The 16,536-nt window shown below is 39.5% G+C and overlaps 1 protein-coding gene across 21 annotated transcripts in view; it reads right to left on the reverse strand.

The window, feature by feature from the left end:
• Positions 1-1,301: 1,301 nt before the first annotated feature.
• st3gal3a (ST3 beta-galactoside alpha-2,3-sialyltransferase 3a) overlaps positions 1,302-16,536 on the reverse strand; it is an 847,148-nt gene continuing 831,913 nt past the window's right edge. For all 21 annotated transcript variants that reach the window (XM_069938965.1, XM_069938959.1, XM_069938973.1 and 18 more), the window contains one exon: positions 1,302-1,545. In XM_069938965.1, coding sequence (XP_069795066.1) covers positions 1,456-1,545 — 90 coding nt within the window. In that variant the 3' untranslated portion in view covers positions 1,302-1,455. The remainder of the gene's footprint in view (positions 1,546-16,536) is intronic.

Genomic DNA, 16,536 nt, shown 5'->3' on the forward strand with positions numbered 1-16,536 from the left:
ACACTTGCCAAGATGGTGCACATGTGTGCAAACCAAAAATAAACTGGGCAATGGAGTGTAGTGGTTCAAACAATAAGCATGTCTTTCAAGTGGATAGGGAGTGAGTGCTTTTCCAAACTAGTTATTGTAAACTGGCTCTCTAAGTTAGGTTCCATTCAAGCCCCTTGTGAGGGAGTATCAATGACATGTTAAACCTGGCAAAGCAAATCAACAAACTGGAAACATGAACCTCTAATGTGTTTAACAGAATATTTTGAAACACTTATCATGTTGGTTACAGAGAGAAAAGAAACAATGATTTCTGTTCAGCATTTGCTCAGAGCAAACTACTCCATGTTACTGAGATTCATTCAATTAACAATAATGTATTCTAAAAGTATATTGTCTTTGAGGAAACATTTAAAAAATTTTAAAAGTGAGAACTGAAGGGGATCCTGGTCGATGTTTGATGAGTGGTACTGAGATAACTTCTTGTTTAGTTTTCTTGCTGATCCAGTAGTAGATGGAAGTCCAGTTACAGAAGATGTATTCTTTCAAACTAATGAAAGGTGGTTGTCTATTATGGTGTGAAAAACACTGCAATTAAAATCAATAATAATGCGGCCAAGGCAAGCATGTGGAACAGGCGTCTCTAGTTCCTTGTTCTTACCAGATCTACTTGTTTGTCAATTTAGAAAAGCTTGCCAAGCAGATTGTGTATTTGCTGAAGGTTAGATTATGTTTCAAGTTATTGAATCCAGTTAACAAGCCCACTTGAAGGAATACTTTCTTCTTCTGACCATTGCATACACTGGTAATAGCAGCACTCAACAGCACTGACACAGCAAAATTTTCCCAGTAAAACATGATCTTCTGCTCTTGAAGTCAAAGGCTGATCACACTTAAGCGCTTTCACAGCATCTGTTCTGTACTGACAAATATTTCTTCAAGATAAAAGTTCTTCTTTAAAAAAAAATCCTCTACTTCCAAAAAGAATAGCAGCAATTAATGGACAGTCTGGGATGGAGTCATCAATCTCATGGATTTGAGGCAGGCAGAGGAATTATTAAATTAAAATGTCGCACAAATGTAAAAGTGTTTATCCACACTACTTCTGAAAATCCTTACATTCAAGCTATAAAAAGAGAAATACCTCAACAATCCCATTGCATTTTTTTCTCCAGAGGTAATTATGGCACGTTTATCAGTATCTTTTTAGTCTCATTGCACACTTGGGTGGATCAGTGAATTATATCTGCACAAAATTCCAGCTTCCTCCCCCCCCCCCCCCCCCCCACCACCCTCGTCAATATTAGTGTTGATGTCAGGTTTTATTTAGAGGTGTGCAGACTCCCCTGTAGTTTGGTATAGCTTTATCCTCATACTCATTTGAGTTTTTCCAGAGCCAAAGGAAGTTCTTCTTTATGCTTGTTTTTCCTTCTGCAAGCATATTTTAAGGATTGAGATGATGTTGCCTCAAATCCCAGCTGTCAAATCTGTAATCACTTGTCCTTTCACCAGTTTCCTAAGGAATTCTTTCTCCTTCCCAATATTGTGAGTCCAAGACTGAAATAAAATACACAAATAACATCAACAGTTACCAATGATGTTTGAGGTAACAAGTATTTTGAACATGTTTCTTACAGCTTAGTCAAATTCTGATAAAGGCAGTTAGCTTTCCAAGATTGAACTGATTAAAAAGGTACAGTACCAAAGTTTTATAGAAATTCATCTTTATCCAAAAGCCATGTTCATCTTTTATTGAATGTATTAATCATAAAAGGGAAACTTTTAAAACTGCCGATGAACAGATTGTATTATTTAACTGTTTCTAGGCAAAGATGCAATTACAAATATTTAGCATTAAAATATAAAGTGTGGAATATTATTTCCAATTACTGCACTGTCATTTTTATGGATTTTCAGAAATTGTAAATGCTTTTACATGCCCAGAGGGTAATAAAATTAAATGTTCAGAAATAATTTTACAGTTGCTTTGAATGCAAACTCCAAAGAATAGTTAAAATGCAGTGCAGCATCCAAAAGGGGTGCTAGAGCTGTGACCACAAACCATCACAAAATATGAGGTAGATAACGCAGTTTTAAGGTAGCCATTAAGCATGAAAGCATGGAAATATATAAATGCAAATTTTTATCACGACGATGTGGGTCATCATTAAATGTTATATTTACATGATGTTTTGCTCAATCTCTTGGTTCAGTGCATCGAAGCCAATTACAGAATCTCAGCATGGTCTCAGTTTAAAAATAAATCTCTTGGCATGCAAGTCTATAAGGCACTTATCCACTTGGACAGCTCAGAAAGCTCGAGCTATTTCTTGCATTGAGGAATGGTAAATAAGTTAATCTGTTGATCCAGTGCTTTAAGTTTCCCTTGATGACACCTTCAAATAGTGCCACTATTTTTAAAAATTGAGATACAGCACAGTAACAAGCCCATGTCTATATTATAGAAAATTAGGAGTTCTCACCCATTAAAAAAAAGCATATCTCTAAACCATATTTAGGACAATAGAGGGTAAATAGAACATCAATTCCAGATGAAAAACTGGTGGACTGGAATTTTCTAGAACTTAAAAATGGAATGATAATCATGATCAAGTTGACAAGATAGATGGTCATCTTCTCAATTTTAAAAGAGTGCTGCAAAATCTAGCCCAGCTCTATCCTGCTGGACAGTACAGGCACCAGCATATCGCTTCATCTGCAAAACTTAGCCCATTCACTTTAGGAGGCAAGAGTAAAATCCAGACACAAAATTGTCCAGCAGCATTACCAACTTGGGTGGATCTTCAAGGGATTAATTCTTTATAAATAAGAGCTGTAGGAACACAGTTTCTGCCCCTCCACCATAGGAACATAGGAAGTAGGAACAGGAGTAGGCCAAAAATGGCCCATCGAGCCTGCTCTGCCATTCAGTACGATCATGGCTGATCTAATTTATGACCTAACTCCACCTACCTGCCTTCTCCCCAAATCCTTTAATTCCTCTATCATGTAAAAATTTATCTAACCGAATTTTAATTATGTTTAATGAGGCAGCCTCAACCACTTCCCTGGTTAGAGAATTCCAAACATTCACTACTCTCTGGGAAAAACTATTCTGTCCTAAATCTACTCCCCCGAATCTTGAGACTGTGTCCTCTCGTTTGAGTTTCCCCGGCCAGCTCAAAAAACCTTCCTACATCTATCCTATTCATACCCTTCATAATCCTATATGTTTCTATAAGATCTCCTCTCATTCTTCTGAACTCGAGCAAATACAATCCTAGACGATTTAATCTTTCATCATAAGTCAACCCCTTCATTCCAGGGATCAACTTAGTAAACCTCCTCTGGACCGTCTCCAAAGCCAGTATATCCTTCCTCAAATATGGAGACCAGAACTGGACACAGTACTCCAGGTGCGGTCTCACCAGTACCTTATACAGTTGCAACATTACCTCCCTACTCCTGAATTCAATTCCTCTAGTGATGAAGGCCAACATTCCATTTGCCTTCTTAATAACCTGCTGCACCTGCAACCTAACTTTTTGCGATTCATGCACAAGCACTCCCAAGTCCCTCTGCGCAACAGCATGCTGTAATTTTTCACCCTTTAAATAATATTCAGCTCTTTTATTTTTCTTGCCAAAGTGGATAACCTCACACTTACTAACATTGTACTCCATCTGCCAGACCTTTGCCCACTCATCCAGCTTAACTATATCCCTCTGCAGACTCTCCACCTTTTCTGTATCAACACCTATTTAGATTCTAAAATAATGGTGTGCTCTCTTTATTTCCAGTCAACTGCTGGAGTAGACAGCTGTAAAACACGAAGGTTTGCAGACATTGTGATTGTAGTAAAAATACAGACACGCTGGAGAAACTTAGCAGGTCTTCAGCATCCATAGGAAGTAAAGAATTACAGCGCTCTCCATGATGTTTGGGACCAAGACATTTTTTTCCCTTTATTTGCTCCTGTGCTCCACAGTTTTATATTTGTAATCGAACAATTCACAGGTATTTAAAGTGCACCTTCCAGATGTTATTCAAAGCTATTTATATACATTTTGGCTTGAACATGTCAAAATTACAGGACTTTTTATACATAGTACCCTCATTTCAGGGCACCATAATGTTTGGGACATTTGGCTTCACAGATATTTGTGAGTACTCAGGTATGTTTAAATGCTTCAGTGATGCAGGTATAAGAGAGCTAGGCTTGCTTCTAAGCTTTGATCACCTTTGAAATCTACAGTTGTCATTTTTCAATTGGTGAACTCAGTAATCACAAAGAGACTGTTGTTCCAAGAAAGACAACAACCTGCTGATGACCAGAAGAAATCTCCACATAAATGAAGAAAAATCCCCAAATTCACATTTGACAGATCAGAAACACTCCTCAGGAGGCAGATGTGGACATGTCCACAAGTCTTCATGAACAGAAATACAGAAGGTACACTGTAAGAAGCAAACCTCAGAAACAAGATGGCCATATTACAGCTTGCCACATGCATCCTTGTTCCCTTACTATCACCAATTTGCTCACACCTTTTATTGTTAATATTCTAGAAAAATGATCTAGTGGACAGATTAACATGATAGCAAGAGTAAAGTATGGAAGCGTAAAGGAACTGCCCAAGATCTAAAGCATACCATCTTGGTCATGGTTTGCATCTTGCAGTGTAGCCTCTGTATTTTTGTTCATGAAGTCTTCTGCGGACAGTCGTCATTGACACATCCACACCTGCCCCCTGAAGTATGTTTCTGATCTATCGGGCATACGTTTGGGTATTTTTCTTCATTATGGTGACAATTTTTCGGTCATGAGCAGTGGAAGTCTTCCTTGGAATACCAGTCCCTTTGTGATTTCTGAGTTCACCAGTATGCTCCTTTTTCTAAATGATGTTCCAAACAGTTGATTTTGATAATCCTAAAGTTTGGGTGATGTCTCTTACTGTTTTATTCTTGTTTTTCAAACTCATAATGGTTTATTTGATGTGTATTGGCACAACTCTGGTCCTCATGTTGAAAAATAGCAACTACAGACTCCAAAAGTGATCAAAAGCTTAGAAGCCTAGCTCTCTTATACCTGCACCAATGAAACATTGGCAACCTGGTCAGTGCAGTGGTTAGCACAATTGGGACCGGGGATTGAATCCCACGCTGTCTGTAAAGAGTTTGTACATTCTCCCTGTGTCTGTGTGGGTTTTCCCTGGGGGCTCCAGTTTCTCTCACCGTTTGAAATGTACTGGTGGTTGTAGGTTAATTGGGTATAATTTGGCAGCACGGACCCATGAGCCAAAATGGCCTGTTACAGTGCTGTATGTCTAAGATTTTTAAAAAAAATTAAACATACCTGAGTACTCACAAACACCTGTAAAACTAAATGTCTCAAATATTATGGTGCCCTGAAATGAATGAACTATGTATAAAAGGTGCTGTGATTTCTACATGGTCAAATCAAAACGTGTACAATAACCTTGAATAAAATCTAGAATGTACACTTTAATTACATGTGAAATTTCTGATTACCCATTTAAAACTGGAGCAACAGGAGCAAATAAAGGAAAAAAGTGTCTTTGTCCCAAACATTATAGGCAGTACTGTATATTTATTTATATGATCTTAATATATCTTGTGTATTGTGTGTGGAGCATGGTCAGGAGAGATGCTGTTTTGTTAGGTTGTATATTCACAATCTGAAGATAATGAACTATACTTTAGTTCAAGTATGAAGGGGGTGACATTAAGTACATATATCAAGGGGGAAAGAAGGATGGAAAGAAGCTAAGAGATGATAAGGTACTGGACAGTAGATGGAAGAGGTGAAGAGAGCATGGGATGTAAGTGGAGGGTTGGGGGTAAGATAGGAGAGAGAAGTAGATACTGTATAGAAGAAATGAAAACAGTGGAACCAGTAAGAGGTGAGGTTTTATTCTCACTGAGAAAATCCAATGTTGATGCCTCTGAATTTAAGACTGTCCAGGAGGAATAAGATCTGTTACCAGAGCTAGGGGAAAGGAGGTAGAGCTACAGAAAAGGAGATATAGAGAAAGATGGGGGGGGGGGGGGGTGTGAGGAACAGAAACCGGAGAAGTTGATGTCAATGCAGCTCTTTTACTGCCTGTGCACCCTCCATCCAGATGGCATTGGCATTGGAAACTGGTGGTTTCCATTAGATGCCTCCCCCCCCTCATTTTTCCCTATGTCTCCATTCCTCTCCCTCTCTCTCTCTCTCTCTCTCTCTCTCTTCCCTTTCCCCTAGTTCTGCTTCCACAAAGCTCCAAATAATCCCCCCTCCCCTAGTCAATTCTCAAGGTTCCTCTCTCCTGGGTCCCATCCATATCCAATTAACACCTTTTGTCAGTTGTCCTGTTCTGCTCCCCCCTACCCATTCTTCCCTCCACAGCCTTTTAAGTCAGGTATCTACTTTTTACTCATATCTTTACATCCTATGGATGCTGCAAGGCCTGCTGAGTTCCTCCAGCATTTCTGTGCTTTTACTATAGACAGGTATCCAGAATGAATCTGGATTAGAAACTGATGTGCCATGTGATTTCAGCAAACAAGAACTGAATGCAAAAATTGACCACTTTGTTGAAATAAAACCTTGCCTTAAAGCTCCTTTAAACTTCCTCTTTTTAAAGATATACCCTCTAGTATTTAACACTTCCACCCTGGGTGCGGAAGGGGAGAAAAGACTATCAACCTTACCTATGCCTCTCATAACCTGATTTTAAAAAATAAAATAAAATTTGCTCCTCAGTCTCTGGCACTCCGGAAATAATCTGAGTTTGTCTAAAAAGAGGATGTGGTCTCTAATCAGGCACTATCTGGTAAACCACTTCTGTACTCTCTCCAAAATCTCCACATCCTTCTTGTAATGCGGTGACCAGAACGACACACAACACTCCAAATGTGGCCTAGACAAAGTTCAAGGTTCAGATTTATTGTCAGAGTACATACATGATATCATATACACCGAGATTCTTTTTTTCCTGGGGACCAGGCAGAATTTCTACATGTCAATAGTGTAAAAAACTGTACTCAAGAAATGAAACGAAAGAAAGAAATGTGAACAAACTGATTGTGAAATACAGAAAAAAATTGTTAATAAATAATGTGCAAAGTAAGTGTCTTTGATTGAGTTTGTTATTTCGAAGTCTGATGGCGGAGGGGTAGCAACTGTTCCTGAATCTGGTGGTGCAAGTCTTGTGGCTCCTATACTCTTTGACAGATGGCAGCAACAAGAACATAGCATGTCCTGGGTATTCTGGATAATTGATGATTGATGCTGTTCTTTGACAGCAGCGTCCATATTGATTTTCTTGATGTGGGGAGAGTTTTACCTCTGATGGTAGTGGGGGGCTGTGCTCTGAGATAGTGACTCCCAGGAATATAAATTTGCTCGACCTCTCCACATCTGATGCCCCAAATGATCACTGGATTGTACACCTCTGGTTTTCCCCTCCTAAAGTCCACATTTAGCTCCTTGGCTTTGGTGACATTGAGTGTAAGGTTGTGGTTGAAAGACCATTCAGCCAAGTTTTCAATCTTCCTCCCACCTGCTGATTCCTAGCCCATTTTTCTATACAAAGTTTGCACATTAAGTTTCATACAGCTGCAAAATAACTTCATGATCTTTATACTTAACACTCAAAGCTGAGGGTAAGTATGCTGCATGCTACCTTTCCCACTCAATCCACCTGTGTTGCCACTTTCAGGAAGCTACAGACTTTCACCCTGAGATCCCTCTGTTCATCAATTCTATGAAATGCTCTCCTAAAATGCACTTTTGTAAACATTATACCTGTATTTGAGACCTGCTTACCTGTAAAATTAAAACCTGACTCAAACAAACTATAGCAAATCTGAAGCAGACCCTTTATAATTTCTTTCAGCCATATTCAGCCTGAAATATCCCCATCAAATACCAAAAAAAAACTGCAGTTGCTACAAATCTGGAAGACAAACACTTAGCAAGTCAGGCAGTGTTGATGTAATGAGAAGAATTGATGTTTCAGATTCTGAACCCTTCTTCAGGACTGGAAAGAGGAAAGCAACTTCATTTAGGTTGCAGAAAAGATTTAGGGAGGGAAATGTTGGAACAAATAGCTTAAGTGAACCTGGATCCCTTGGAAAATGAGAAGGGGAAATTAAAAATGGCCAATGGGTTGATAACTATTTTGCGTCTGTCTTCACAGTGGAAGACATGTCGAACATGCCAAAAAAAGATGTGAAGGATGTTGATGGGAGATGAGGACCTTGATTAAAGTCACTATCGCTAAAGTGTTGAACAAACTAGTGGGTCTAAGGATAAACAGTCCTTTGGTCCTGATGGAATGCACCCAGGGAAATGAAAGAAATGGCAAAAGTTATGGCAGAGGCGTTTGTGATGACTTACTAAAATTCTCCAGATGTAGTGGAAGGCAAATGTTACGCAATGTGCAAAAGTGCTGGAGAAACACAGCAGGTCAAACAGCATAATTGGGAATAATAGGTAATCAACATTTCAGGTCTGAGCCATTCATCAAGATATGAGCAAGAAACAGACAGGCGCCCAAATAAAAAGGTGAGTGGAGTGGGGGAAAGGAGGAAAAGGCAGGGGGAGGAGTACAGACTAAAAGGTAAGAGGTCATATGCAGATATTGCTAGGAGAGTAAAAGATTAAAGAGCTGAGAAGTGATGGAGAGGGTATCTCCCTGAATGGATAGAAAGTAGCGAGGAGCAGGAGAAATAGAGACATAGGGATATAGAAAGAGAAAGAGAGTGAATAAGCCAAGAAGATTTAATGGAAACTGAAGGTCCATGTTAATGCCGTCTGGTTGGAGAATGCCCAGATGGAATATTATGTGTTGTTCATCAATTTGAAGGTTGCCTCAGTTTGGCAGTGTTTGAGGCCATTGGATAGACATGTCGGTATGGGAATGGGATGTGGAATTAAAGTGGGTGGCCACTGGGAAGTCCTTGTTATTGCAGCAGACAAGAGCGAGGATGCTCATTAAAATGATCTCCCAGTCTGCGTCCAGTCTCTCCGAGGTAGACGAAGCCATAACGGGAGGACTGGATGCAGCAGATGACCCCTAGAGTTTAACAAATGAAGTGATGCTTCACTTGGAAGGAATGCTTGGAGTCCCAAAGAATGGCAAGGGAGAAGATATAAGCACAAGTGTACAACTTTTTACGGTCACACTGAGGGGGCGATTAGTGGGAAGGGATGAGTGCATGAGGGAGTCCTGGAGGGTGTGGTCCCTGAGGAAGGTGGAGGGGGAGGAAAGGGGAAGAGGTGTCTGGTGAGGGGATCGTGTGGTGGAAATTGCGGAAGATAATACGTTGGCTGAAGAGGATGGTGTGTTGGTCAGTGAGGAGGAGGCGGCCAGGGCCGATGTGAGGGAAATAGAGGAGATGTGGGTTAAAGCTGAGTTGATGGCAGCAGAGGGGAAGCCACATTTCTCCTTCAAAAAGCTCCCTCCACCCTGAAATGCAACAAGGACAGCAATAAGGGTCTCACCAATCAACTCCAGTGTCACACAAGTCTGAAAAAATGGGATTCTCATTTCTGCTGAAGTGAATTTTTTGGAATGGAAAATGGAGAATGTGGGGTTAAGTTCCTCATTTTTCAGGTTAAATAATCTGCTCCTGAACAAAGTGCAAATAATATAGAATCAAAAGTTGTGACACCATCTTTCAAATGACATTCAGATATTCCACTAACTAAACAAATAAAGCAGAATATATGGATTCTAGGCCAGAAGTTCCTGCTGGTGTCATTAGGTATTTACTCACTCAACCTATTAACATGCATGAAACTCCACTCTTGTTTTCATTCTATTTTTGTTCCTCATCACTTACTAAGAGTCAAAACTTAAATTTATTCACCCGATACAAAACTAATCTACTGGATTTAATCAGTAGAATGCAGACATGCCACAATATTGGCAAGTCTGCAACTCACTTGACACAGTCATTAATTCTGGGCTGATATTGGGAACTGATAGGTGGCTGCACGTGTGATATGAAATATCAGGTGGAATTTGTGCCTTAAAGAGGAAAGTACATGCTTAAATCACTTTTTATCTTGACCTTATTCTGATGACAAATTGATTTTTAGCACATTGTAAGAACTAATAAACTAGAATATTGTCCTTGGAAATTCCAAGAACTGTATGCACTTTCCAAGCTATCAAAAGAACTGTACTTTTAGCTTTGTTTATATCTTTAGTCTTTCAACCCTATATGGGTTGAGCAAGTGGTCCCAGCATAAATTATTGTGTAGGAGTGACAATATTCTTCCATGATCAAATGAAATATACCAGTTGTACTACTAGAAAGAATGGATGGCAGAAGTTATTATTCACAGAGAGTAGATAATAAATTGAGCCTTGATAGACCTTGGAATTAAGGAGATATGGGTTGCAGATTTTAATTTCCCTTGGAGATATTTCCTGGTTTACAAAATCTCCCAATAGTTTGTCCTCTGTATCTCCCTAGGCTTTCATTCCACAACCATCCAAGATAGTTGTACTATACCAATTCTGGCCTCTTGTACTTACGTTTTTCACCACATTCTGGCATGCCTTCAGCTGCTGTGTTGCTAGGTTTTGGAACTTCTTCCCCAAGTCCCTCTGCGCCTCTACAGCACTTTCTGCATTTAAGAGCTGCTCAAACCTTTCTCTTTGACCAGGTTTGTGGTTAACTGGTCTATTAGTTCTGGTGTTAATTGACATCAATTTTTTTTTCATTCAAGTGTCTTGAGATATTTTCATTCTGTGTAAGGCCCTGGATGGAGGCTGTAATTGCACAGTTTAGAAAGGCCTTGCACAAACATGCTTGATAATTATGCTTCTAAGCAACTCGCATTGAATCTAAATCTGTTCACTAAGTATACTCATGTCTAAAACTGTTGGTTCCAAATAGAATACAACATTTCTTCACTTTTGCTCCACTTGAAGGAAAAGGTTGAAGTTTAAAATCTCTGCACTAGTCAACCTGCAGCCCCCTTCAGTTAAACATGCACATCTCTTTTCTGCTTTGGAGTTTAGTGAATGCTTGGCACCAATTTTGACAAACAGGAAAATTTTAATAATAGTTCTTGACAAGCCAAGAAGCAACTCTTTAAAATAATAGTCCTGGAGTAGGACAGTTTCACTGTCTTATTGCTCTAGACAACTTCTAATTTTCATAATATATTTTTCCTAGAACTTGCCTCCACTGAAGTGATCCATATATTCCAGAAGTTAATCAATTCATAGGATTACAGACGAAGAAACAGGAAGTGAAATAAGCCTGAATGGTTCTTTGCAATTGACATGGACTCAATAGACTGAATAACCTCCCTTAATCTTCAATTATTATATTCTTCAACATGTGATGATCTGACACTTGTGGCATTTCATCAAAAATGCATTGTGCTCTGAACTTTTCCCAGATGTTCTCTCATTTAGTGTTTATTCAAAACTTAATCATTTTATCTCTCTTGCCTTTTCCCCCACCCACTCCATTTTCTTTGTTACATTAATATATTTGCAATGCCTTTGTTTCCTTTCCCACACATTAGAGTGCCTGACAGGCTTCTTGAAGCTATACCAGTACAAAGCTTTTTTTTTAAATTAATGTTGGAAGTGATGCACTTAAAGGGAATTTTATTGCAACATGAGCCCGCAGTCACAAAGACTTCACAAAGGAATACTGCATTGTATCATTGCAGAAAATGATAAGGAATCTTCACTCAACAGGTTGAATATGTCACAAATGAAATCTAATTGAGATATCATTCACTTAACCTCCTTTAATGTGTACATGCAGAACCCCAAATCTTAGACCCAGCAGCAAGCTTATCAGGTTAGGATAGCGGTTAGCACAATGCTGTTATAGCACCAGCGACTGGGGTTCGAATACAGCGCTGTCTGTAAGGAGTTTGTACGTTCTCCCCATGTTTGTATGAGTTTAATCTGGACACTTTAGTTTTGCCATATCCTTCAAAAATTTACCGGGATGGTAGGTCAATTGGATTTAATTTTGTGGGCCTGTTACCATGCTGTATATCTAAAAACAAATCTGTCTGCATCGTGATAATCTATCTGTACAGAAAGCACGGACATTTGCAAAAGTGACATTTTAATTGGATACCTTTTGCCAATCGTTATGCTACAAGGTAGTGGTCAATAAAAGAATCACAGTGGAAGTTTGCCTTCCACGAGCATATTTAAATAACAAAATATAAGGATGTTAGGCTTGTCTTACCTGGCACATTAGGCAACTCTTGAGTTTTACAGGATTTCAGAAATGTGAGACTCAGTTCTGAGTAAAAGCATTTGCCCTCTGCTAATCTAATCAGTTATACACGAGGCAAGAGATCTACAGCCTATTTTCATTGTGCTGAGCATTTCTGGATATTTATCGCGGTTTATGATCGTGGAGAATTTAAAGTTACATTGACGTCGCATTGTATGATCCAAAAATTGGACATAAAAATTTCAGTGAATCTTTTGAGAGCTTCTTAAGACCTATTATTTCTACTTAAAGTGCTGTTCTGATCATTTCTGTGCAGCATGAGGTTCCCTTTTTGTTCAACAGTGTCTATCTATGTAAGTGTGACTTCCTGGAGTTATTTCACAATGTTAGTTCCCCATCTCAATTATATAGTTTGTACAATGGATAAAGTACTTTGCTGTGTATTTAGGTCAAGTTCCACGTTTATTCTTCAAGATAGAAGGAACATGTATATAAATTAAAATGCAAAATTTTCATTGCCATCTGGAAAATCTTAAGATGTTACAGGAAATAAAAGCAGAAAAGTTATAATGGGAGGCTTATTGGTTCAAACCTTGGGACTAAACTTTTATTTACATGCACTGTTGAACCTGAAGTAAGAACAAAAACTTAAGATGGCTAACTGCTCATTGAAATAGAGTTTGAAAAATAAATTTGCTTCATCCAAGGCCTTTAAAATCCTTAATGCCAAAATATCTTAATTTTGTTTTTGTGTTTTAGATCAAGTTTGACTCAGCTTCTTTATTCTCTGGAGTGTTGGAGGGAGGCCTAAGAGTGAGCTGATAGAGGTTTATAGAACCATGAGGGACATGGATAAAGTGAATGTTCAGTCTTTCCCTGGGGCAGGTGACCCAAAAACAAGACAGCATTGGTTTAAGGTGAGAGGAAAGAGATTTATGAAGGACCTGAGGGGCAACCTCTTCACTCAGAAGATAGTCTGTATCTGGAGTAGTTGCCCAAATAAGCCATAAAGGTGGATACAATTAGGATGTTCAAAAGAAATTTGAACATTCAAAGTTCAAATTTATTGTTAGGTACACCCATAACAACACATTCAACCCTGAGATTCTTTTTCAGGCAAAATATCTAATTATTGGTAGTGTAAACTGTACTCAAGAAAAAAATACAATTAATTACAAGAGAATAACAGAGTATATAGATATGTTTTTGGGAGATAAATGGGGAAAGCTTTGTTAGAGTGGGTTACATACAAACACTTTAAAGCAGATCTTATTTGAAATACTGGAGCTCTCCTAATTCTAGACATATTGGCTCATTGGCTCCACAGCTTTTGCAAGAGCTTTGGAGAGTGCCCAAGAGACTTCACTAATGGATTGTTGTTTACAAAAGGCAACAAATGAAAGATCTTGTTGGAGCTGCAGATTGTCTGGAGTTGTTCTAAGAGAGTCAAACAGGCTTTCTCTCAGAGAGAGAGAGAGAGAGAGAGAGAGAGAGAGAGAGAGAGAGAGAGAGAGAGAGAGACATAGAGATCACTTCTACAATGTTACAGTCAGCAACAGAAGCTAGGACTGGAACAGGACAAGCTGGCAAGGTTGTAGAAAGCTCCATTTGAAAGATAGCCTGGTCATGCCCTTGTAGTTAGTGCAAGAGGACTGACTGTCTAATGTTTCACTTGGAATAAGATAAACAAAAAGGCACTCTGTGGTGACCTGAAAGAAAGAGGTCATCATCTGGAGAACCCTGATGAGGGCATGTTTTGTCAGCAAGATGCTGGAGTGGCTAATTAAAAAGGAGTCAGTTGTGGATGTCCTGGAACAACAAATCTCTCTCTGAAAACCGACATGAACCTTCCTGACCTTACTTTTCAAGCACCAAAGCCTGGTGAACTTTATAAATGTTAAATTCTGTGCCCAGTATAAGAATTGCCTACAACCAGTGAATGAGAAGTGAGATTGAACTGTAAACCAAAGAACTTTTCTGAACTTACACACACATGCGCTTAGAATTAGAAGGGGGTTAAGTTAAAGTTTGATTCTGTTTTCATGTTTAAAGATAATTAAAAGCAACCTTTGTTTAAGCAACCATTTCTCTTGGTGAATATCTATTGCTGCTGGGTTTTGGGGTCCTCTGGGCTCGTAACAAGAGAGAAAATGTAACAAAGAAGAAATGTAAAAGAAGCACTGTACAAATATAGAAAATAAATCTGTAGGAAATAATGTTCAAAGTAAGAGTCTCTGATAGAGTCTGTTGTTTAGGAATCTGATGGTGGAGGGGAAGCAACTATTCCTGAAACTGGTGGTATGAGTTTTGTGATGGCAGTAGTGAGAACAGAGCATGTTCTAAGTGGTGTTAATCTTTGATGATTGCTGCTGCTCTCAGATGGCAGCATTTCATGTAGATTTTCTCGATTGTGGGGAGAGATATGCCTATGATGTACTACCTTTGCAAAGCATTCTGCTCAGAAGTATTGGTACCCCCATACCTAGCTGTGATGCAGCTGGTCAGCACATATTCCACTGCACATCTGTAGAGATGCAGGACGATAAATATAGCAATTAGTGCAACACTGTTACGTCAGCAATTGGGATCGGGGTTCAAATCCTGCGCTGTCTGTAACGAGTTTGTACGGTCTCCCCATGTCTGTGTGGGTTTCCTCCATGTGCTCCAGTTTCCTTCCACTGTTCAAAATGTACCGGGGTGGAAGGTCATTTGGATATAAATGGGTGGCACGGGCTCATGGGCCAAAAGGGCCTGTTACAGTATGCCTAAGTTTGCTAAGGTTTCCAAAGTCATACTGAGAGCAAACTCCAGAGGAAGTGGAGGCGCTGACGTGCTTTTTTCACGATAGCATGAGTATGTTGGGTCATAGAAACATAGAAGATAGGAGCAGGAGTAGGTCATTCGGCCCTTCGAGCCTGCTCCGCCATTCAATGAGATCATGGCTGATCTTAAAGTTCAGTACCCCGTCCCCGCCTTCTCTCCGTAACCTTAATTCCCTTATACTGAAGAAATATATCTAATTCCCTCTTAAATATATTCAATAAACCTGCCTCGATTGCTCTCTGTGGCAATGAATTCCACAGATTCACCACCCTCTGGGTCAAGAAATTCCTCCTCATCTTGGTTCTAAATGGTTTGCCTATTATCCTCGAACCATGGCCCCGGATTCTGGACTCCCCCACCATTGGAAACATCCCTTCTGCATCCATTCTGTCCTGTCCTGCCAGAATTTTATATGTCTCTATGAGATCCCCTCTCAATCTTCTAAACTCCAGCGAGTACAATCCCAAATTGTGCAATTTTTCCTCATAAGTCATTCCTGCCATTCCAGGTATCAGCCTGGTGAATCGCCTCTGCACTCCCTCCATTGCAAGAACATCCTTCCTTAGATAAGGTGACCAAAACTGCACACAATACTCCAGGTGTGGTCTCACCAAGGCTCTGTACAGCTGCAGTAAGGTATTCTTATTCCTATACTCAAACCCTCTTGATATGAAGGCCAACATACCATTTGCCTTTTTAACCGCCTGCTGTACCTGCATGCTCGCCTTCAGTGACTGGTGCACAAGAACCCCTAGGTCTTCAAAACAGTGATTCCCTGAAATTTAAATTCGCTCACCTCTACCTCGATTCACCAATGATCACTGGATTGTACACCTCTAGTTTTCCTTTCCTAAAGACGACAATCAGTTCCTTGGTTTTGGTGACATTGAGTGAGAAGTTATTGTCAGAACAAATTTCAGCTGAGATTTTGATCTCCCTCTTATATGCTGACTCGTCACTCCTTTTTATACAGCCCACTAGTATAAATTCGGAAATGGTGTTGTTGTCTCACTGAGCTACACAGTCACAGCTGTAAAGCAGTAGTTTTCAAATTGCCCTCCTAAACTCACATTTCACCTTAAGTAATTCCTATGCCATAAGTGCTCTGTGATTGGTAAGAGATTACTTAAGAAGCTATGTGAGTGGGAAAGGAAGGCTGAGAACCACTGTTCTAGATCCATTTGTTACTGAAATATTTTGCTTGAGAAAAATTGTCATTGGCCCATTTCATTTGGAGTTATAAAACCATGCACATATTGAGACAATTAGTTACGATTAAAACAGTGGTTTTCAAACCTTTTTCTTTCTATTCACATACCACCTTAAGCAATCCCTTACTAATAGAGCACTAATGGCATAGGGATTGCTTAAGGTGGAATGTGAGTTTAGGGGGTCAGTTTGAAAACCACTGGTGTAAAGCGAATAAAGCATGGGACTAAGTACACAGCAAGGTTTTTTACTTCATGGCCAGGTACTCCATTTGGATTGGAT

Source organism: Narcine bancroftii, chromosome 5 (assembly GCF_036971445.1).
Source record: "Narcine bancroftii isolate sNarBan1 chromosome 5, sNarBan1.hap1, whole genome shotgun sequence".
Lineage (NCBI taxonomy): Eukaryota > Metazoa > Chordata > Chondrichthyes > Torpediniformes > Narcinidae > Narcine > Narcine bancroftii.